Genomic DNA, 25,033 nt, shown 5'->3' on the forward strand with positions numbered 1-25,033 from the left:
TCCTTCTTTATGATTTGTTAGGACTGTTCTCATTCAGGATCATTTGCTCTCCTCCAACATAATGAGAAGCCAGTCCTACACACTCCTAGCCCAGTTGTGTTTTTTCTTTAGGCCTAGAAAAGAAATCTATTGAATAAAGAATGTGCTGAGTAACTTGAAGAGACTCTCAGATTAGCTCCTCCCCCTCCTTCCTCCTTAGTGCTGAGGCAGAGTGCCAGCCTGATAAGGTATGGGAAGAGAACACACTCTCTGTGGAGACTGGGACACATTGGGTCATTTTTTTTTTTTTTTTTTTTGAGGTTTACCAAAGAAATTTATTTCTGGTTCAACAGATAGTTACTGTATGTTTGGTGAAAAGTCTTAATAGACATAAGGAGAACTTGCTCTGGGTCAATTTCCTATTGCAGATTTTCTGTCACAAATTTGTGTCAAGCCTCTTTCTTTCTGACTAGATTTTGAACCTAAATTAGTTTGAGAAATGGAATCACTGAGTAAACCACATAAATTTTAGTGGCATTTATTGTATATTTAGTCATGTGTGTGTATTTAAATAAAATGGATTTTCAGGATAAAATGGTATATCCACAAAAAAATAAAAAATAAAACATTTGGGAGGGATGCAAGGGAAAACAGATATCAAAAATATTAAAACGGCAAATGTAAAGCAGGCCTGTTCATGCCACGCGATATGCCTTCATTAAGGTGTACTCTTTCCGGTTGGTGCGAGCAGCCCAGATGAACAGAGCAGAAGCCATGAACGGTAAAGGAGCAGAAACGCAAGCCAGGCAGAATGACCATCCAAATTCACCAGACACATTCTCAGGCGGCTCTAGTTTCTGGTGGAGTAGTTTAATTCCAGCAACGAAACAACTTACTGTGCCCAGTGTACACAAACCTGCAAGGAGATGGAGAATGCCTGTGGCAATTGTGGGATACAAGCTTCTGCATATACAAGCACAAAGTCCAATCAAAGCCCCAAAGCACATCAAACCTAAACTAACAAAAGGTAAAAGGAACTGACACCGCCAAAGATAGGTCCGAAGTAGATCAATTCCACTATTGTGGTTTCCAGGATCAACAAATTTCTCCATGAACTGCTCATTTAATGTGAAACTCATGCATTTTGTCACCACATCAAATGACTCTGTCCTTTCTGGTGGAGCATACCAATGTGTGTTTTTGGGTACAGTGATACACCGTCTCTATAATCCTACTGTGCCACTATATCGGAAAAGTGCATCATTGTAAGTCTTTTCATCTGCCTCATCATTAATGAAGTCTTCCCCAGAGGCTTTTATTCAAATCACTTTTTCTTGAACTGGACTTCTGGAATTTTCTTGAGCTGGACTTCGATATTCATACCAAAAGTCTGTGCCAATTGAGGCTGCCATGTAGATGGTGGAAATGAGGCTAAGCACACAAGCAATTACAAACGCTGTAGCAAAACGGTTATCCATTCTGGCATTCAGACTGCTCGCCCATCCTCTTGCTCCGCCAGCTTCACCCTTCAACGGAGACCACAGCACCCTACTCTCCCCGCGCCTCCTCTGACGCATTTCCCTGAAGAACCCGCCCCCACCAATAACTCCCGTGCCTCCGCCTTCGCCTCCACCCGGGGCCAGGCGGCAGCCCCTAGCCACATTGGGTCATTTTGATAAAAACAAAGCAGAGTTAGAGCTAGTGCTTCTTGATGTTATTCTTACTTTATATATATATATAGATAGATAGATAGATATATTTTTTTTTTTGTTCCAGGGATTGAGCTCAGGGGCACTTGACCACTGAGCCACATCCCCAGCTCTATTTTGTATTTTATTTAGAGACAGTGTCTCACTGAGTTGCTTAGCACCTCCCTATTGCCTTGGCTGGCTTTGAATTTGAAATCATCCTGTGTCAGCCTCCCAAGCCACTGGGATTGCAGGTGTGCACTACTGCCTTACTTAAAACTGTGTGTGGGTGTGTGCGCACGCATGTGCGTGTTACTGGGGATTGAACTGGGGTGCTCTATCACTGGGCTATCTCCCCAGCCCATTTCCCCTACTTTTTGGTGCCAGGGATTGAACCCAGGGGCATTTAACCATGCAGCCACATCCCCAGGCTGTTTTTAATATTTTATTTATAGACAGGTTTTTGCTGAGTTGCTTAGTTCCTCGATTTTGCCAAGGCTGACTTTGAACTCCCAATCTTCTTGTCTCAGCTTCCCTAGGTGCTGGGATTACAGATGTTGAGTCATGCATCTGGTTTACAGTACTCCCCCGCCCCCATTTAATTAAATGTTTACTCAATGAAAGGATGTATAAAAACTTACAAATCTGAAAACTCAACTACACATATAATAGGATGACAGGATATTCAGCTTTTAACATAATACACACAGTGTTGGTTGCAGTGGCTCACATCTATAACCCAGTGACTCAGGAGGATTGCAAGTTTAAAGCCAGCCTCAGCAATTTAGTGAGGCCCTAAGCAACTCAGTGAGACCCTGTCTCAAAATAAAACATAAAAAGGGCTTGGGATGTGGCTCAGTGGTTAACCACCGCTGGGTATAATCCCCAGTCCCCCCTCCTCCCCCCCAAAAAACCCCAAACATATACATACAGGAATACAGTATAAGTATTAACTATTTTCCTCCTTCCCTTTCCCCTTCTGTTCTTACTTCTGGTTCCTATTTTGTCCTGTGAAACTATTCTCTTATTGGCTTAAGGTAAGATCAATGGACAACTTCAATTGCTTTCAGGCCATTAGAGAAAATTTTAGGTGTTAAAGAAAAAATAAACTGGAAAATACAGATCCAAATAAAAATTTTCCCCCAAATAACAGTTAAGACTTTTTGTTCTTTGCTATTTTAGATATTTCAATGAATGTTGCCAGTGAAGTTTAAAGTTCTTAAATAGTGGCTAAGAGCACCTGTCAATGTGAAACCCTGCAAATATATCTTCCAAAATTGATGAGTGGCAGACTAGAACCAAATAATCTGCCAATCTTCAAGTGGACAACACATCCAAATTGCAGACCAGGAAATCTAGAGCAACTTATCCTGATTGACAAAGAGCTATGAGTGGGGCAAGGTGGTGCATAACTGTAATACCAGCGACTTGGGAGGCTGAGGCAGGAGTATCACAAGTTTGAGGCCAACCTGGGCAACTTAGAGGCTGTCTCAAAATAAAAAATTAAAAGGACTGAAGGTATAGCATAGTTCAATCCCCAGTATCCATCATAAAAAAATAAAAATAATAAATGAAGCTATGAATTTGGTGCTTTGTTTTCAATACTCAAACATGAAATCAACAAAAATGAGACCAGGAGACTCTGGGTATTATGGTTTGGATTGTAAGTTTGTCCCCCAAAGGCTCACGTATTGAATGAAGCCTTGATTCCCAATGTGGCAGCATTCAGAGGTGGGGCTGTCGGGAGGTGATTGGATCGTGAGGGCTCTGACTAGATATCCTAATGGGTTATCGGAAGGTAGGAGGTAGGGCCTATTGGATAAAGCAGGTCAATGGGGCATCAACATGCAGGGACCCTTCCTATCTCTCTTTGTGTCATGGCTGTCACAAGGTGAGCAGTCACCTCTGCCACAGGCTCCCACTGCCAGAATATTCTGCCTCATTTTAGGCCACCTAACAATGGAGCCAAGTGACCACAGAATGAAACTGTGAGCCAAAATAAATCCATTCTCCTTTAATCTAATTTTCTCAGGCATTTTGTCACAGTGACAAAAAGCTGATTAGCACACTAAGTAAAAAAGTTTTGTTGTTTTTTGTTAAAAAGACCGGACAAGAACAGCTTAGAAGGAAGAAAAGTTTATTTTGGCTCATGGTTTCAGAGGTACCGTCCAGAGTTGGCTGACAGAACATTATGGCAGAATGGCACAGTGGAGGAAAGCTGCTTAGTTCATGATAGCCAGGAAGCAGAGAGAGAAAGAGTGAGGTGCTAGGGACAAAATATAAACCCCAAGGTAAGTCTCTGTGACCTCCTTCCTCCAATCACACCTTTCCTGCCTACAGCTACCACCAAGTTAATCCATTCAAGTGGATTAACCCACTGATTTGGTTATAGTTCTCATAATCAATTAATTAATTTTACCTCTGAACATTCTTGTATTGTCTCACATATGAGCTTTTTTGGGGGGGGGATTGGGATTTAACCTAGGGGCGCTTCACCACTGATCTATCTGTTCAGCCCTTTTTATTTTGAGACAAGATCTCAGTAACTTGCTGAGGGCCTCACTAAGTTGCTAAACCTGGTCTGGAACTTGCAAGCCTCCTGCCTCAGCCTCCTGAATTGATGAAGTTACAGGTGAGTACCACTGTGCCCATCACATATGAGTTTTCCGGGGATACCACATATCCAAAGCATAACAGCTGGTATCTAATTTCCCTATCTAGCAAATGAGTTAATTAGAACAGATGATCTCTGACAGGCATGGTGGCACCCACCTATAATTCCAGTGATTTGGGAAACTGAGGCAGGAAGATCACAGATTAAAGGCCAGTCTATACAAGCTCAAGGCCAACTGGGGCAATACAACAAGGCCCTGTCTCAAAAAATAAAGAGGACTGGGGATTTAGCTCAGTGGTAAAGTGACCCTGGGTTCAATTCTAAGTACCAGAAAAAAAAATTAAAGAAGAGCCAGGCACGTTGGTGCTCTCCTGTAATCCCAGTAGCTCAGGAGGATTGCGAATTCAAAGTCAGCCTCAGCAATTTAGCAAGGACTTAAGTAATTCAATGAGACCTTATCTCTAAATAAAATATAAGGACTGGGGATGTGACTCAGTGGTTCAGTGTCTCTGGGTTCAATCAACAAAACCAATAAATAAATAATTAAATAATTAAAGAGATGATCTCTAAAGATTCCCCTCAGCATCAAACTTGTGAATCCATGAAATAATTAGAACAATTTTTTGGGGGGTGAGTCAGGTACTAGAGATTGAACTTGGGGTACTTAACCACTGAGCCACATCCCCAGCCCTTTTTATTTTGAGAAGGTCTTGCTAAGTTGCTTAGGCCTCGCTAAATTGCTGAGGCTGGCTTTGAACTTGAGATCCACCTGCTTCAGCCTACCAATCTGGTGGGATTACAGGAGTGTGCCACTGTGCCTGGCTCACAACTTTATTTTAAATTATGGAAAAGTTTTAGAAGATGTAAAAATAAAGAACAATATAGGAATTCTCAAGTATCAGTAACTGAATTTCAACGTATATACAATCTTTTTTTTATCTAAATCACTACTTCCTCTCCCCCTCATCCCTACTGCATTACTTTAAAGCAATTCTAAATACAATGTGAAACTTTCTTTCTTTCTTTTTATTTATTTATTTTTTGTACTGGGGATTGAAACCAGTTCTTCTTCTTCTTTTTTTTTTTTTCTTTTTAAATCAGAGATTGAGTTTAGGGTTGCTTAACCACTGGGCTACATCCCCAACACTTTATTTTTTTTATTTTGATACAGAGTCTCACTAAATTTTGCTGAGGCTGATCTTGAACTTGTGATCCCCCTACCTCCCAATTGGCTGGGATTACAGATATGTGTCACCACACCTGGCTTCCACAGTTTTTATAATTGCTGGGGCATTATAAATTTTTCATCCTCCTGCGTCACTGTCACTGGGATTAGAGGCACATGCCACTACAAACAGCTATGTGAAACACACTCGAATGAGTTCTTCTAGACTATCAAAGATAGTCTATAAGTAACATTAGATAAAGCCAGTCTTTTCACTATTCCTGGATGCTTTCTTGTACTGGAATTGTAAACAAACTCATTAAGCTTGGGATCAGCATTATAGGATGCTAAATCGTACACTGAATGAATTCAGATACATTCATTAAAAGAAGAGCTACCAATCACGAGCATTTACTATTTTTCATACAATACATGTAACAAATTACCCCCAAATTTTGCAGCTGGAAAGAAGAAACATTTATTATCTCATGGTTTCTTTGAGCAAAGAATCTTGGAGTGCATTAGTGGGGTAATTCTGGCTCAGGGTCTGCCAGAAAGCTGCAACCAAGATGTTGGCTGGGCTTGCAGTCATTTCAAGATTCGCCTTTGAGAGAGTGCACTCTTAAATTTATTCAAAGGAATGCCTGACAACATGATAGCTGGCTTCTCCAAGAGTGAGCCATCAATCCCAGAGGATGAGACAATCCAAGACTGAAGTCTTTTTTATAAAATTTCATCTCACTAGAGAGAGACATCACCACTTCCATGTATTCTGTGTATTCAAAGCTAGTCAATAGCTTACCTCACACTCAATGAGAAAGAACTACACAAAGATGTAAATACCAGAAGGCAGGGATTGTTGTAAACATGAATCATCCTGTCACATTTGCTGAGTATTAGTTACTGAACTGTTCTACTTAATACTTACAACTTATTGTAAATTAACAAATGATCTTACTTTATGAATATAATTCTACTCACCTTACAGATGAGATGAGTAGTGAGGGAAACAGGTTGACTTATACCCTGACTTATACCAGTCATTCATCAAATTTTTCTTTTCATTCTTTTTTGTGGTGGTGGGATTGAACTCAGGGTCTTGTGCATGCTAGGTTAAGTTCTCTCTGCCACTGAGCTACACATCCAGAACCTACTGATTTATATTTTTTGAGAGAATATTATATATAGATTACTATGCTAGGTACTAAGCATCTGGAAAAGAACATGACATATGAATACAGTGTGACTTATATGATCCTGAACTCATCCAGCAATGTTAAGAAGTTTTTGAAGAGCACAAAAAGAATGATGAAAAATATGGCATGCTGAGCACTAGAGACACATATTAGCCAGTATGATGTGGGCCTGTAATTTCAGAGACTGGGGAGGCTGAGGCAGGAGGATCACAAATTTGAGGTCAGTCTCTGTAATTTAGCAAGACCCTATTTAGAAAAAAAAAAAGGCTGGATGTACTTCAGGTGGTAGAGTACCTCTAGTAACACACACACACACACACACACACACATACACACACACACACACACAACACAAAGTTACCAGCTGGGTGTGGTGGTGCATGCCTGTAACCCAAGCTATTGGGGAGGCTGAGGTAGCAAGTTAGGGCCAGTCTTGGTAGGTGAATGAGACCTGTTTCAAAATAAAAAATAAAAAGGGCTGGGGGTGTGTACCTCAGTGGTAAAGTGCCTGCCTAGCAAGCATAAGACCCTGGGTATGTCAGCATCTCTCTCTCTCTCTCTCTCTCTCTCTCACACACACACACACACACAAAAAAAAAAAAAAAAAAAAAAAAAGAAAAGAAAGAAAAGAAAAAATCTATGGTAAAACTACAGGACAAGGGCTGGGGATGTGGCTCAAGCGGTAGCGCGCTCGCCTGGCATGCGTGCGGCCCGGGTTCGATCCTCAGCACCACATACAAAGATGTTGTGTCCGCCGAGAACTAAAAAATAAATATTAAAAAATTCTCTCTCTCTCTCTCTCTCTCTCCCACTCTTAAAAAAAAAACAAAACTACAGGACAATTAAAATAGTAAGAAAAAGAATTTCTCAAATCTGCAAAATAAGCAAAATTAATAAAATGGTAGAGATACTAGCTTCTTCCATTTTTCATTTTTAAGGGTTATGGGGAAGGAGGGGAGGGGGAAAGAGAGACACCCACAGAAAAGAAAAAGTTCTCAATTTCTAAGAATTAACTGTAATATGTACAACTAAGAAATTTTGTCCCTATTAAATATTTTTACCTTTTCTTTGGGGTGCCGGGGATGGAACCCAAAGCCTTAGGAATACTAGACAAGTACTCTACTACTGAGCACTACTCCAGCCCCACTTAAATATTTTAAAACAAATTTGCACTTGGGGAAGTAAGGACAAGAAGTCAATAAGCTACTTCTCAAAATAGTGATACCCCTTTTTAAACTTCTGCCATCTAGATTATCAATGTCAAGGATGGCTTCCAGTTGACATCATTAAACTTTTATTGCCATTCATTCATTACTCCTCATCCCCCCTTCCCCCACCACCTCTCTCTTTCTGGTACAGGAGATGGAACCCAGGGGTCCTTTACCACTCAGCCACATCCCCAGTTTTTCTTAATTTTTTTTTTCCTTTTGTGACAAGGTCTCTTGCTAAATTGCTGTGACTGGCCTAGAATTTGAGATCTTTCTGCTTTAGCTGGGATTACAGGGGAGCGCAACCGTGTGGTCTGTTATGTATTTCTTCTTGAATCTATTCTGACTGCTAATGTGGTTAGGAAGGTAGTTTCTATTGCTGAATATAGAATCCCATAAATAAAATAACAGCAAGGTAATTGTGACCTAGGTCTAACCTCACCCTTTTCAGCAAAAATACAAATGGAATGAGACAGTAATTCTCAGGAAAATGGGGGGAGCATAGGAGGAATGGGGGAACTTTAGATAGGGCAAAGGGGAGGAAGGGGAAGAGAGGGGGCGTGTGGGTAGGAAAGATGGACATCATTACCCTAATTAATACATGTATGAAGAGATGAATGGTGTGACTCTACTTTGTGAACAACCAGGGACACGAAAAATTATGCTCTATATGTGTACTATGGGTTGAAATGCTTTCTGCTGCTGTCATGTATACCAAATTAGAATAAATAAATACTTAGGAAAATGATCATTATCTACAAGAATACTCACCAGATATTCACAAATCTTTTTTTTTTTTTTCTTTTGGTACCCGGTATTGAACTCAGGGGCACTCGACCACTGAGCCACATCCCCAGCCCTATTTTGTATTTTATTTAGAGACAGGGTCTCATTGAGTTGCTTAGCACCTCGTTTTTGCTGAGACTGGTTTTGAACTCGCGATCCTCCTGTCTCAGTCTCCCGAGCCGCTGGGATTATAGGGGGGCACCACTACACCCGGCTGTACAAATCTTAATAGTTCTACTTTTGACCTACCATGGAATCTGTGAAGTAACTCGCCAGCTTATTGATTTATTTTTTTGGGAGGGGGACCTAGAGGCAAAATTTTCTAATTTTTCAAACCATTTGCTTCTTCTTGAATAATTTTTTAAAACGATGTCGAAAATACCTTGCAAAGTTTGCATTATAGCGAAATGACTCTGAATGGGAATGTGTAAATAAAGAGTCGCCACTTAAGGAGGCAGGAGGGTACCCATTATTTCAATGAACAATTTCCATATTTGGAGCTCCCATCCCAAAATCTCGGCAGAAGTAGCGAAACCGTCAGCGGTCAAACACTCTTCTAGCGCGGGTCTCTCCCGGGCCTCCTGACTCCTCAGTCACGGAGGGGAATTGAAACTCCACGTCCCTTTTGGCCCTCTCCTCAGTGATCTTGAGCTACTCAGCACCACTTTCCATATCTTTGAAAACCCCAAAAAGTGCAGCCGCCACCTGCCAGAGGTCTCACGACGAGTCTCAGTCCCGCAGGAACCGTACCCAGCAGCGCCGCGAGCTCTCGCTTTCCGCGCAGCTCGGTGCCCGCTTGGCCCGAATTGTGGAGGCGGAGAGTAACCCCACCGGTCAGCCTCGGACCCCAAGGTGGTCGAGGTGAGGTTGGGGGAGGCGGCGGAGGAGCGCAGTGGCCCTGCCGCTTTGGCCCACCTCGGGGCGGGGCTCAAGAAAGGTCCCGCCCCGCCCTGGCCCGCCCTTCTCCACCCCTCCCCCACCCTCGTCCCCCGCCCCCGCAGTAGGAAAGGGAGAGGGAGGAGGGAGGAAAAGTGCTGTTCTGTGGAAAGGGGCGGAAGGAGGGGAGGAAAAAAAAGAAAAAGGGAACAGAAACATGGCGGTCAGCTGTCGGGACGGCCACGCCGCTGGCAGCTCTTAGGCCATCCTCCGTTCACACTGTCCGGCCGCCCCGAGAGTCGCGGTGCGGGCACTGGTCGGTGCCCTAGGCCGTTACCCCTAGCTGCGGGCGGCGCCCCCTGAGACCCAACCCGCGAAGCGGCGCAGGCGCAGATCGGCCGAGGCGGCCGAGGCTGCTGGAACGAGTCCCCGGCCCTGCCCTTCGCTGCAGAAGGCGCCCAGGCCGAGAAGCCGGCACTTTCATGCCCCAGGAAGGCGCTGTGTGCTGACGAGGTGTGCTGACGCGGGAACCGGCGGCAGGTGAGTCTGCGGCGCGGGGCCTTTGGCGGAGAAACTCCGGGTTGCGCCTCCGCGGGGCAACGCGTCTAGGCGGGACGGCGCCGGGCAGGTAGCAACTCCGAGGTTTGAGTTGAGAGTGGCCCGCCCGCCGGGGGCGCCGAGGAGGCGGAGAGTGATCGGGGCCGGCACTCCTGGCCTAGTTTCTCTACTTTTCGGGGGACAGGGAGTCCTCACAGGCTCGCGGTGCGCTGGGGGAGAGGCTGCGGCTGGAAGGGCCTTCTCGCGCCGCCGCCCGGGCTCTGGAGACTCGCTGGCGTGCAGGCGCGAGGGGCCTGGGCCCGAGGGACCGCCCGGACCTCTGCCGCCTAGGTGGGGAGCCGGGTGGTGGGGGGTTGGGACCGGGGGCTCCCGGGGGATCGAGAGCTCCAGCGGGTGGCGGTGTTTGCAGAGAGGTTGGGGTACGGAGGGGTTCCGGGGGAAGAGCGGGGGTGCCCGGGCAGGTGTCGCAGGTGAATTGAGGACATTTCCTCCTCGCCGTGCGGTGGCTGATCCCTAGGGCTTTGTTGGGGGTGACTTGTAACGAAGGCCGGTTCCATCCAACTCCCGAGTGACTAAACACAATTAAAGCCAACGAATGAGCCTCTAGTGCTGACTCCTGTAAAGTGCTGTACCTTTTCTGTATTGAAGATGCTGTCATGTCCTTTTTTCCTGCTTCCGCGGCCTTTTCCCTCCCAAAGACCGTGCTTCATCAGAGCAGAGAAGGAATGACCCAGTTTTAAATGGTGTGTGGGGTTCTTCCACACGGGAAAATTTAGGGCAGTAACCGTAGTTACTTGAGTAAATATGAGAGTGTAATTTCCAGTAGCGAACCCTTGGCTGCTTGTGTGCTTGTCTCAGAAATTGTCTAATACTGTAACCTGAGAAATCGATCTCCTGAGTCTGCTTTAATTGTGTACAAGCCCAAGTTAAGGGGTTCTTCCGAAACCACAATTCGGTACGAGTAGATTTTCCCTTCAAGTTTCCCAGTTTAGAGGGTGACAGGAGTGTAGTTCTGACGTGCTTAGTTACTAAGTTTTCAGTAAATGTTTGATTTGGGGTGATTATGTGTGTTAAGCTATGTATTTTGCGTTTTTTTGTTTTTGTTTTTGGGTACATCCTACAAGAGTGAAATTAATTGCAAAAGGAAAACTTCATCTCTATGCATGAAAGGATACGTATTCTCTTGCTCACTATAACTTAAAAACAAAAAACGAAAAACAAACAAAAAAAAACAAACCAAACCAACAAAAACTTATTTTCTACCCTGTTCTTTGTATTACTGTTAGAGAGTTGTAAATTGCCTTTTTTGTGTGTGAGACTAGGAACTCAGAAATAAACTTAGATTTGTAGATTTGTGTTCATAAACATGATCTGTCTCATAGGCTTACTTTCTTTCTTTCTTTTTTTTTGAAATGTCAAGGAGTTTTCTGCTACTCAGTCCATACTTTTCCCCCATTGGTATCCCGTTTTACCAAGTTGCAAAATAGTTGATTGAGATTAGGGGTCTAATCTCAGTTGACTTTGTCCAGTAGTACCTTACCTAATGTACAACTGTTAAGGCTTATTAATTTGGGTAATAGAAAAGCTATGATGTTAGAATTGTTGAAGTTGTGGGTTGGAGCAACTTCTGTATAATTTGTTAACGAATACATTCTGTTGTTGAGAGTAAATATAGTATTTGTAGTATAAACTTGAGCTTTTAGTTGCAGAAATTGGCAACAGAGTTGGTGTGTAGAAACTGTTCTTAAAAGCTTTTTAAATTACAAGGAACTGCAGTGGTGTGTAGGTTGTAACAATTCATGATGCCAGACTTAGAAGGTTATTTGGGCCAGGAGCTCTTTCTAAAGAAACAAGTTTTGTAACAGAAATGCTAACTTGTAGCTATATGCAAGGGATTTTGCATGATAAATAATAACCAGGAAACTTTGCTCTTTGTTTATTGGCCAGTCAAGACCAAAACATTTCATATTTTCATTGTAGTTTCCTGCCAAGACAAATACTGGTTTTGCATTGGCTTTACTCCTCAGTTTGAAGACCAGGTTTCAGTCTTGTGCTTACATCTTAAGTACAGGTTGTAAAGTAAAAAAGAAAGTTGCCGAGTCAGTGACAGCTCATCTCATTTGATTTTCTGATTTGGAAAACAGTTTGTTATAATTTGAATTTCCAATTTAATATGCTTGCTGAAACTTAGTAGGGCAGATAAACTTTCACAGTATATGAATTACATGTTATCATCTGTAAGCTGATACCACAAGTTGTACCTCTTCTTTTCAACTGTCAATTTAACAGACTTGTATTAATGGGGTACTTTGTGGTAATGGAAAACTCCTTGAAGAGTTAAAACTTGGGGGAATAATTCAAATAGTTTGCTTGGTATAAAACCATAGGTCTTTAACATCAGATTATAGGACATTCCAAAATTAATTAATTTTATTATTTGAAATATACAGTTTAGTGTTTGTGGAAAGAACGTTGCTTATAAACTTAAAATTAAAACCCAGAAATTTTACATATATATGTAGGTATATGGATATAAAAAAGCTTAATGTGGTATTTGATTTTTTTTTTTTTTAAACCAGGAATTGAACCCATGGGTGCTTAACCACTAACCCACATCCCAGCTCTTTTTATTTTTTATTTTGAGATGGGGTCTTACTGAGTTGCTTAGGGCCTCCCTAAATTGCTGAGGCTGGCTTTGAACTCACCATCCTTCTGCCTCAGCTTCCTGAGTCCCTGGCTTATAGGTGTGTGCCACCATGCTTGTATTTGAAAATGTTTTCTTTTTCCTTTTTTTTTTGAGGATCAGGGTACTGGGGATTGAACCCAAGAGTGCTCAACCACTGAGCTGCATCCCCACTCCTTTTTATTTTTATTTTGAGACAGGGTCTCACCAAGTTGCCCACACTGGTCTTGAATTTGTGATCCTTTTGCCTCATTCTCCAGGGTTGCTGGAATTATAAGCATGTGCCACCATGTCAGTGTGAAAACTTTTACTTAGAAAAAAATATAATATGATTAAAGGAATTCAAAACAAAAATTTAAAATTATTGCCACTTGTCTCCCAGTTCCTGTTACAGGGGATTGAACCCTGGGATACTCTACCTATGAGCTTTATCCTCAGTCCCCTGCCCCCTACCCCCTTTTTGAGGCTGGGTCTTACTAAGTTGCTGAAATAAAATTTGTGATCTTCCTGACTCATTGCTACTCCCTCACTCCAGTTGCTGGGCCCTGCTTCATTTATTTCTTAATTTCTTCATTATTTCTGAAAGCATAAATGTTATATCTTTTTTAATTATGGAAAAAGGATCTGTTCTGTTGGGATAAAAATATGACTAACATAACAAAAAGGTGAATCTTGAAGTCTAGTAGGGTAAATAGTCCTATAAATAAGTACCATAAGTATAGCACAACTAATATAGAATAGTGCAAAAGATGAAGCAGAGAGAATCACTCAACTTTGTATGATTCAGCAGAGATGGTTACATAATAGGAATCATTTAATTTAAATTTTGTTGTTGTTGTTGTAAATGGACATAATACCTTTATTTTATTTATTTATTTTATGTTGTGCTGAGGATTGAACCCAGTGCCTTACATATGCTAGGCAAGCACTCTATCACTGAGTCACAACCACACTGAGCTACAACTACAGTCCAGGAGTCATTTAATTTAAAATTCAAAGAATGTTCCTAATCGGCACAAAGTAATGAAAGAATGTGACAGATTTAATTAAAATGCAGTAATTTAGTATATGAGCAAAGGTAGTTTTGGAGGGCAATGGATATTAAGCTGGAGGGATAAATGGGGACTATGTCATGGAGGGTCTTAAAGTCAAAAGAAGACCCTCCAAGCTGGACACGGTGGTGCATTCCTGTAATCCCAGTGGCTTGGGAGACTGAGGCAGGAGGATCACAAGTTTAAGACCAGCCTCAGAAACTCAGAGGGACTGTCTCAAAATAAAAAATGGGGATGTGACTCAGTGTGTTAAACGTCCATGAGTTCAATCCCTGGTACCAAAAACAGGAAAGAAGAAAGGAAGGGAAGGAAGAGAAGAAGGGAAGGGAGGAAGGGACATGAGGAAGGGAAGGGAGGGAGGGAGGATGAAGAGCCAGTTAAGGATTTTAAACTGTTACATATTTTTTACTTCATGTTTTGTTTGTGCTAAAATTTTTAAAATTGGTCTATTATAATTATACATAATGGTGTGATTCATTGTTATATATTCATAAATGCATACAATATAACAATATAATTTGGTCATTGTTGCTCCCCAGTATCTCCCCTTTTCTTCTCTTGCTCCCTTGCCCTGGTCCCATCTTCACTCTACTGGTCTCCTTTCTATTTCCTTTTCCTTTTTTCTTTCTTTGTCAGTACCCAGCAGCTCTGTATCGCTAAGCTACACCCCCAACCCTTTTTAAATTTTTATTTTGAGACAAGATCTCCCTAGGCTGTTGAGTCTGGCCTCGAATTTGTGATCCTCTTGAGTTGCTGGGATTGTAGATGTGCATCACCATGCAGGCCACCCTTCTATTTTTATGAGATTCCCCACTCCCATTTTTTTTTTTCTTTTTCCTCTCCAATTTCCACATATGAGAGAAAACATACATTCCTTTACTTTATGAGTCTGTCTTAGTTTGCTTAACATGATGCTCTAAAGTTTCATCCATTTCCTGCAAATGACATAATTTAATTCCATTTTGAAGGATGGACTGGGAGAGCAGCTTTTATGAGGCTGCAGGTTCATCTGTTAGAAGGTATTGAAGGCAATTGGTAATAGTACTAATAGCATGAGGGAGGGGAAAGGATACATCCTGAAAACAAACTTTTTCTTCTGGCCCAGGGGCCTTATCTCTTTAGCCTTATTTTCTCCTTATCCACTATGTACCAGTTACACCAGCCTATTTTCAACTTCTTTACCTCAGTGCCTTAACATGATTCCATTTGCATGCTACCCTTGCTGAGAGCTCTTTCCTGATCATGGTATCTAGTTATGGAGATGGGTTATTGCCTATCAGATTATCTTGCTATCTGTAGAATTTTTTTTCCTTCCTTTTTCACATTTGGTCTACTTAGTAATTTTGCAGCTATATGCAATCTGTTTCCTTTTTACAATTTTAAATGTATTTTTGTTCTTTCTGTTTCATTGATCTTTATTTGGGTCTCTTTAATTTCCTCAGCTGTGTTTTGTAATTTTTATTTTACAGTTTTGTATATATTTTGCTCAGTTTATCCCTAAGTATTTCACATTTTATTTTTAAATATTTTTTTAGTTGTCAATGAACCTTTATTTTCTTTATTTATATGTGGTGCTGAGAATCAAACCCAGTGCCTCACATATCCTAGGCAAGTGCTTTACTACTGAGCCACACCCCCAGTCCATATTTCATGTTTTTGGATGCTATATGTTGCTAATGATCCTGTATTTAAATTTTTTTCCAGTTTTTGGTGTATAGAAGCACAAATGATTGTTTTGTATATTGACTTTGCATTCCGTTACATTAGTAAACATAATTTTTACTTCCAGTTGATTTCTATTTCTTTCTCTTTTTTTTTGGTGGTGGGTGTTACCAGAGATTGAACCTGGGGTGATTTACTACTGAGCCACATCTCCAGCCATTTTTAATTTTTATTTTGAGAGAGAGTCTTGCTAAGTTGCTCAGGCTGGCCTTGAACTTGTGATCCTCCTGCCTCAGCCTCCTGAGTCAGTGGGATTATAGGCATGTGCAATCATGCTAGACTTGGAATAGCTTTATTTCTTTTTCTTGCCTTTATGATTTCCTTCTTTCTGCTTTCTTTGGATTTGTTTTTGTAATTCTTTCTCAAATTTCTTTTTCTTTTTTTTAATATTTATTTTTTAGGTGTAAATGGACATAACACAATGCATTTATTTTTATGTGGTGCTTAGGATCGAATCTGGGTCCTGCCCGTGCTAGGCGAGCGCTCTACCGCTGAGCCACAATCCCAGCCCATCTTTTTCTTTTTTTTAAAGGTTAATCTTTAAAAAAATTTTTTTAGTTGTAGATGGACACAATACTTTTATTTATTTTTTTAATGAGGTGCTGAAGATCAAATCCAGTGCCTCACACATGCTAGCCATGTGCTCTACCACTGAGCCACAACCCCAGCTCCTCTATCTTAAGGTTGAAATCTAGATTTAAAAAAAAATTTTTTTAGATGTTTGGACCTTTATTTTATTTGTTTATTTATATGTGATGCCGAGAACTGAACCCAATGCCTCACACATGGCTAGGAAAGCACTCTACCACTGAGCCACAGCTTCAGCCCCAAAGATTTTTTTTTTTTTTCCTTTAGTTCTAGAGATTGAACCCAGGGCCATATGAATGCTAGATAAGTACTACCATTGAGCTACATCCTCAGCCCTTTTTTTCTTTTTCAAAATTTGATTTTGAGACAGAGTCTTGCGATAGAGCATGGTGGTGCACTCCTGTAATCACAGTGGCATGGGAGGCTAAAGGCAGGAGCATCGCAAGTTCAAATCCAGCCTGAGCAATTTAGCAAGGCCTTCCAATAAAGATATTGTCTTTAAATAAAAAATAAAAAGGGCTGGGGATGTGTGCAGTGGTTAATTGCCTTGGGTTCAGTACTGGGTACCAGCCAGATTGCTCAGGTCAGCCTTGAACTTGTGGTCCTCCTGCCTTTTGATTTGCTAGTATTATATGCATATGTCATCCATGCTAAGATGAAGTTTAGACTATTGATTTGAGACCTTGCTTTATTTCAGATGAAAGTGTTCAGTGCTATACATTTTTTTCTCCAAGCACTTCTTTAACTGAATTCTACAATTTTGGTATGTTTATCTCTTTTTTTTCTTTTTTAAATTAGGGGGAGAGAGAGAGAGAGAGAGAGAGAGAGAGAGAGAATTTTTTAATATTTATTTTTAGTTTTCGGTGGACACAACATCTTTATTTTTATGTGGTGCTGAGGATCGAACCTAGTGCCCCGTGCATGCCAGGCGAGCACGCTACCGCTTGAGCCACATCCCCAGCCCTTTTTAAAAAAAAAATTTTTTTTTTTTAGTTGTAGATGGACACAATACCTTTATTTTATTTATTTTTATATGGTGCTGAGGATCGAACCCAATGCCTCATACGTGCTACGAAAGCACTCTGCCACTGAGCCACAATCCTAGCCCTGGTATGTTATCTTTTCTGTTTTCTTAAGTTTAAAACATTTTGTAATTTCCTTCTGAACCCTGAATTATTTAGAACTGTGTTTGATTTCCAAGTGTTACGGGCTGGGATGTGTGTAGCTCAGTGGTAGAGTGCTTGTCTAGCATGTGTGAGGTCCTGGGTACAAACCACTGTATCAACATGAAAAAAAATCAAAGCAAATGAAATAACAACAACAAACAATTAGCTGGGTATCTCATAAGTAACAAATTTACTTAAAACAATTTCCACACGTTTGGACATTTTCCTGTTGTCACTGATTTTGGTACTCAAATTTGAATCTTCTTTAGCTTAAAAGAGTACCTCAGACCTCCCCCCTTCTTTTTCTTTTCATTATATTGACATTTTCCCAGAATTCTCCCCCTTAATTTGGGCTTGCCTGCTTGGCCCTTCATGATTAGACTAAGGCAATGTATTATTATTATTATTATTATTATTATTATTATTATTATTTTGTACCGAGAATTGAACTCAGGGGCATTTGACCACTGAGTCACATCTCCAGCCCTATTTTGTATTTTACTTAGAGACAGGATCTCACTGAATTGCTTAGTGCCTCTCTAAGTTGCTGAGGCTGGCTTTGAACTCATGTTCTTCCTGTCTCAGCCTCCTGAGCTGCTGGGATTACAGGCGTACCCCACTATGCCTGGCTAAGGCAGTGTATTTTTGTTGGTATACTGTATCACTGCTGTGTTCTTTATAGTGCATCCCAACAGAAGGCATATTGTATAAGTCTGATCAATTATTAGTGATATGAGCTGTATTTCTCTGGTATTACATTTTATTTCTTTATGATTATTAGTATCTTTAGGAATTAATTTGAGATTGTATAACTGTCCTATTTTCCAACAAAATTCTACCTAGTAGTTTTAATAACAATTGATGATTTTTTATTGAATCTGAATGTATGATTGTAAAATGATTATTTTCTACCATTCCATCTACATTTATCAGTTGACATTCTATTGTTAAAAAAACCTTCCTCCCCTCCCTTCATTCATTCATTTTATTGTGTCAGTGTGGGCTCAAGAGTTTAAAAACATCAGTGTTGGCTGGGAATGTGGCTTAGGGGTTGAGCCCTTGCCTAACATGCACAAGGTTCTGGGTTTCATCCTCAGCACAACACATGCACACACACAAATATACAGGAGGAAAATAATGGCAATAATGGATTATAATATGTTGTCTTTTTTTCCCCGCCATGTTGGGGGGCCTCACATAGTAAGCCTGCACTCTACTGCTGAGTATAGTATCCCCAGGTCCTGCCACTCATTTTCATTTCTAAATTGTCCACAGTTTGACTAGTGAGAGACTCTTTAGGCTAGTTCCTTTGTCCTTTTGACAGAACCGCAATAGTCTTTTATTTCATTTTATTGTTTTTTTAGGGCTACCTAAAAAAATAGTATAGTACAGTGGTAAAGTGCATGCTGAGCATGCATGAGGCCCTGGGTTCAATCCCGAGCATTACAGAAAAGTAAATAAATAAAAATAACAAATGAGGCTGGGATTGTAGCTTAGTGGTAGAGCACTTGCCTAGTGTACATGACTCTATTTTCTATCCCCAGCACCCCCCTCCCCCAAAAAGCCAGAAAACAAAAATAAAAATGAAAAAAGAAAAGTGATTTTCCCTCCTTGCATATGTTGTTCTGTGTGTATCTTGAACTTTCCTGCCCTGTTCTGTCATTTTTCTAAGGACCTCTGGTATGTTTTAGTGGAAAATGGTTTTAAGAAACAAAGAGCTAGGTGTCAGGTATGTTTGTGGATAGTGGGTGACACTGTTCCTGGGGTTCTTTTTAGCAGAAAGATAGAAAAAAAAAAACAAAAACAACATACACACATAGAAGCATGTACTCCCTATCCCCACCCCCCGCCCCAAATCCCTGGCTCTTTTATTTTTTATTTTGAGACAAGGTCTTGCTAAATCGCCTTGACTCCAGTTTGTTTTTCTCCTACCTCAGCCTCTAAAGTGCCTTGGATTTATTTATAGGTGTGCATCACCTCACCCAGCTTTTTTTTTTTTTAATAACTTAATTTCATTTATTTATATATGGTGCTGAGTATCGAACCCAGGGCCTTGCATGTGTGAGGCGAGCGCTTTACCACTGAGCCATAACCCCAGCCCCTCACCCAGCTTTTTTCTAATGTTTTAAAAGTTAGAGATTTACACAGAAAAACTGACTTCTGGCTTTTCTTAAAAAGACAAAAAGGAAGTTCTGTTTTTTTTAAATTTTTTATTGTTGGTTGTGGAAGTTCTGTTTTTTCCAAGTTCATGTGGCAGTTAACTACTGGATGGACCCTAGTGGCAGTGATTGCCTGTGCTCACAGGGTTATTATATCCTATAGGCATTTGTGGTTGCAACCTTTTCTAAAGCACTCCTTTGCAGAATTTCCAGTGGTAGGTATGACAGTAGAGAATTACTTTGGTTTGTGATGAGAAAGAGGAATTCATATCATCTGAAATGACTGTTTTTTAGGTTCCCTGACCAGCTGGTGTAACTGACCTTAATAATGTTCTCTAAAAGGAATGATCAAGTCCCTGTTCTAAATCATTTAATGTAGCAAATAACTTTAATAAAACTGTACTTTGTGGTTTAAACAAAATCCATTATTCATTTTGCATGGTTTGTTACACTGAGGAACAGACAGGCATTTTTGAAGTTTAAAAAATATATTTTTATTACAATGAGAAGAATTGTGTGATCTACATTGAGTATTGTAAATTGAAGTTAATAATTTTTTTGATGTTAATGAATTTATTTATTGGAATGTATGCCATTCCGACTAGTAAGGTGACATGAACTTGATTATGAAAGATTATCTTCATTATAGTTGGAAAGTGAATTAATTATTAAACTATATATCTAAGTTGATTTTACATATAATTTTTTCTTTCTTTTTTTTTTTTTAAGAGAGAGAGAGAATTTTAATATTTTATTTTTTTAGTTTTCGGCGGACACAACATCTTTGTTTGTGTGTGGTGCTGAGGATCGAACCCGGGGCGCACGCATGCCAGGCGAGCACGCTACTGCTTGAGCCATATCCCTAGCCCCAATTTTACATATAATTTTTTCTTCAAAAGCTTTTGTTAATACAAAGTGTTGGCATGGATGTAGAGCATGCAGAAACTTTGTATACCTAGGTAGGAATATAGTTTGGGATAATCATTATGGAAGACATTATGGAGAGTCTCCAAGAAAAGAAAATAGAACTATCATATGATCCAGCAATTTCTCTTCTAGTCTGCATCTGAAGGAAATGACATCAGTATCTTGAAGCTATATCTGTACTCCCAAGTGTATTGTAGCATTTTTCAAGTTAAGATATGGAAATAACTTAGTGTCCAATGGTAAATGAATGGATAAGGAAAGTATGAGATATATACACTTACATATATGTACCAAGGAATAACATTCATCCATAAAAAGAATAGAATCCTATCACTTGCATCAACATGGATAGCCCTGAGAAAATAAGTCATATACGGAAAGACAGATAACTCATATTTGCACTGTACTATGAATAAAAAAGAAACCATTGAATTCATAAAATTAGAGAACACAATAGTGGTTACTAGAAGCTGAGGAGTATAGTGGAGAAAAGGAGTTGGGAGAGAGAGGTGAATGGAATATAAAATCACCCCCAGGGACTGGGAGTGTAGTTTAGTGGTAAAGTGATTGCCTAGCATGGATGAAGCTCTGGGTTCAATCCCTAGCACTTCAAAAAAAAAAAAAAAAAATTCACAGCTTGACTGGAAGAATAAATTCCGGTATCCTGTTACACAAAAGGATAATTATCGTCAATAATATTGTATTGTATGATTCAAAATAGCTCCAAAGAGAGAATTTTCAATGGTGTATATGTACTGGGGATTGAACCCAGAGGCACTTAACTCCTGAGCCATGTCCCTAAACTTTTTTATTTTCCATTTTGAGATAGGGTATCACAAAGTTGCTTAGGGCATAAGTTGTTGAGGCTGGCTTTGAACTTGTGTTGATCCTCCTGCTTTAGCCTCCTTAGCTCCTAGAATTATATGTGTGCGCCATCATTCCCTGCTCAATGTTCTTCTCACAAAGAAAGAAGTGATAAATGTTGGAGAAGATAGATAAACCTAAATATCCTGAGCTGGTCATTACTGAGTACAGAAATGTTCTGAAACATCACACTGTACCCCATGAAAGTGTACAATTATTATCTGTCAGTTAAAAAATATATGGTATAGCTGGGCATGGTAGTACGTACTTGTAACCCCAGCATTTGGGAGGCTATGGCAGGAGGATCGCAAGTTAGAAGCCAACTTGGGTCTTCAAACTGAAACCCTGTCTACAAAAAAAAAAAGTATAATGGAATATTATTTAGCTGTAAAGACAAGGAAATCCCGTCACTTGTGATAATATAGAAAACCCTGTAGGGGCTTGATGTGGTGGTGCATGTCTGTAATCCCAGCGGCTGGGAGGTGAGGCTGAAGCAGGAGGATTGCAAATTCAAGGCCAGTTTTAGCAATTTAGAGAGGGTCTAATCTACTTAATGTGGCCATATCTCAAAATAAAAATAAAAAGGGCTGGGGATGTGATTCAGTGGTTAAGTGCCCCTGGGTTCAATCTCTGGAAAGGTGAACAAGAAAACACACACACACACACAACAAAAAGAAAACCCTATAGAACATTACCCTAAGTGAAATAAGCCAGACACTGACAAATATTTTACTATCTCACTTAAATGTGTGGCATCTAAACTCAGAATAGAGATTACCAGGGGTTGTTGCCAGTTCCTGAAGAGGAGAATGGAAATGGGGAGATGTTGGTCAAAGTGTGTAAACTTTCAGTTATAAGGTTAATAAGTCCTGGGGATATATGTAACCATGATGACTGTATTTACTAATATGTTATTGTTTCTTTGGAATTTGATAAGCAGATTTTAAAGTGCCCTTATCCCCTTATATACAAAGGGTAACTATGAGTGTTGATGAATGTATTAGTTAATTTGACTATGTTATTATCTGTGTACCACTAATGTTTACAATCAACATTTTCATAAACTTATTTTAGAATAATCTAAGGTCATTTTATATATATATATATATATATATATTTTATGTGATAAAATTAATAAATCTGAAATATAAAAAAGTTTTTAATGTAGACTCTTTTTTATAAAGAGTAAAGGATAATTTTTACATCACTCTATTCTACTTTTTTGTTACTTCATATAGGTGGAATCATATAGTGTTTGTATTTTTGTGACTGTCTTATTTCATTTTGCATAATGTTCTCAAAGTTAATCCATGTTGTAGCATGTGTCAGAATTCTACACATTTTACACTGTATGTTTGTGCCACCTCTTGGCTATTGTGAATAATGTTGTGTGACTAATGATCTCAAGCATCTTATTATGGCCATTTATATCTCTTCTTTGGTTACCATTTTCCCTGAATATGTACTGGATGGTCTAGCCTGTCTGACAAGGCAAGAAAAAGAAGTAAAAGGTATATACATTGGAAAGAAAGAAGGAAAAAATTATCTTTATTCACACATACATTATTGTCTATATAACTAAAATATGATGGACCCTAAAAAAAATTCTAGAGTTTCTGATCAATACAAAAAAATCAAATGTGTTTCTGCATAATAGCAGGGAATGAATGGAAATTGATTTTAAAAGAAAACAATAGCATTTATAATAGCATTTAAATTAGAGATAAATCTGACAAAAGGGGTATGTATGTTTGAGTTTAATCAGCTTTCCATTACTGCAACAAAAATACCTGAGATAATCAACTTAGGAAAAAGATTTATTTTCATTTACAGTTTCAGAAGTTTTAGTCCATGGTCATTTGGTCCAGTTGCATTGAGCCTGTGGTAGCACAGCACATTATGGCATGAGATCATTGTAGAAAAGGCCTGTTCTCATGACAGTCAGGAAACAAAGAGAGACAGAAGGGATCATTATTTCAATATTCCTTTCAAGGGAATTTCTCAGTAAGCTAACTTCCTTCCACTAGGTCTTACTTTTTTGGAAGTGGTTACTAGGGATTGAACCCAGGGGTACTTCATCACTGAGCTACAATTCCATCCTTTTTTATGTTGGAGACCGGATCTTAGTAAGTTGTGCAGGCTTATCTTCAACCAGTAATCCTCAGCCTTCTGAGTAGCTGGGATTTCATATGTGTACCACTGTGCCTGGCAGGCCCCACTTCTTAAAGGTGCTATACTTTATACCATATACAAAAGTAAACTCAAAATGGATTATAGATCTGGGGCTGGGGTTGTGGCTCAGCTGTAGAGCACTTGTCTAGCATGTGCAAGGCGCTGGGTTTGATCCTCAGCACCATATAAAAATAAATAAATAAAATAAAGGTATTGTGTCCAACTAAAAAATATTTTAAAAAATGGATTATAGACCTACATGTAAAACCTAAAATTATAGAACTCTTACAAGAAAATGTGGTAGAAAACCTTTGTCATCTTGGAATATACAATTTGAATCACACATAAAAGAACGCATTATTAAAATTGGCCTTATGGCACATGCTTGTAATCCCATCTAGTCGGAGGATGAGGCAGGAGAATTGCAAGTTCCTGGCTAAGCTAGGTAATTTAGCAAGACCCTGTATCAAAATGAAATTGTGGATGTAGCTCAGTTGTAGTGCACTGTGGACAGCTCTGGATTCAATTTCTCAGTAATTGCAAAAAGAAAAGAGAGAAAAGACCCACATTGATAATTTGCTCTTCATTAAAAAAAAAAAAATCTGCTTCTTTTGAGAAGACAAGCCACAGACTTGGAAAAAATATTTGCAATACATAGGCCAGATATATGACTTTTTAAAATACTCTGAATATAGTTCATTAAGTGCATTTTGCTTAAGGGAAAGCACGCATCTCTGAAAGTTGGATAGTTCTTTTTTTGGAAGGGCATGTATTGGGGATTGAACTCAGGGACACTTTATCACTGAGCTACATCCTCAGCCCTTTTTATTTATTATTAGTGAGATAAGGTGTCACTAAGTTGCTTAGGGCCTTGCTAAGTTGCTGAGGCTGGCTTTGAGCTTGCAGTCTTCCTGTCTCAGCCTCCTGAGTCATTAGGATTACAGGCATGCGCCATTGTGCCCAGCTCTGACAGTTTAATTGGGAAGTATGGAAGTTGATTATTGTTAACTCAAAGATATTTTAATGTTCAGTGAGTTATGATAAAGTATATTATTTAATTGATGCATAGTCTCCCTCTCTTTTAGGAAGTAGAATAGCAGCCATGATCGAAGACAAAGGACCAAGAGTGACAGACTACTTTGTTGTGGCAGGTCTCACTGATACATCTACTCTTTTGGATCAAGAGATAAATCGTTTAGATACTAAGTCAACAGGACCTAAAGCTCCAATTACAGACATTGCCATTATCATCAAATCAGCTGGGGAAACAGTACCTGAAGGTTACACCTGTGTTGAAGCCACTCCATCAGCTCTCCAAGCAAACTTGAACTATGGAAGTCTAAAAAGTCCAGAACTTTTCTTGTGTTATAAGAGAGGAAGAGATAAACCACCTCTTACAGATATTGGGTATGGTAACTTTTCTTTTACTATGGTGAGGTGGAATAAAATTAATTTAAGGTACATGTGGCAGAAATTCAAAATCCTTGATGGTTTTATTATTATCTGTTACTTTAGTAACAAGTATATTCATATATTACACACACAGTTATATATATGTGTATATAAAAAATTCCCTTACTGAATTTGTTTGCATTGCAATTGAATTGTTAGAATTTTCTTTCAAATATTG

At 39.7% G+C, this 25,033-nt stretch overlaps 1 protein-coding gene and 1 pseudogene across 2 annotated transcripts in view; one reads left to right on the plus strand and one right to left on the minus strand.

The window, feature by feature from the left end:
• Positions 1-501: 501 nt before the first annotated feature.
• Positions 502-1,565, minus strand: LOC114104466 (claudin domain-containing protein 1 pseudogene; annotated as a pseudogene).
• An 8,107-nt stretch (positions 1,566-9,672) lies between these two features.
• The window catches only part of Dennd4c (DENN domain containing 4C), a 100,449-nt gene continuing 85,088 nt past the window's right edge, over positions 9,673-25,033 (plus strand). For both annotated transcript variants that reach the window (XM_027950615.3, XM_027950616.3), the window contains exons 1-2: positions 9,673-10,052; positions 24,489-24,810. In XM_027950615.3, the coding sequence (XP_027806416.2) occupies positions 24,506-24,810 (305 nt within the window). In that variant the 5' untranslated portion in view covers positions 9,673-10,052; positions 24,489-24,505. The remainder of the gene's footprint in view (positions 10,053-24,488; positions 24,811-25,033) is intronic.

This window comes from Marmota flaviventris, chromosome 13, assembly GCF_047511675.1.
Source record: "Marmota flaviventris isolate mMarFla1 chromosome 13, mMarFla1.hap1, whole genome shotgun sequence".
NCBI lineage: Eukaryota > Metazoa > Chordata > Mammalia > Rodentia > Sciuridae > Marmota > Marmota flaviventris.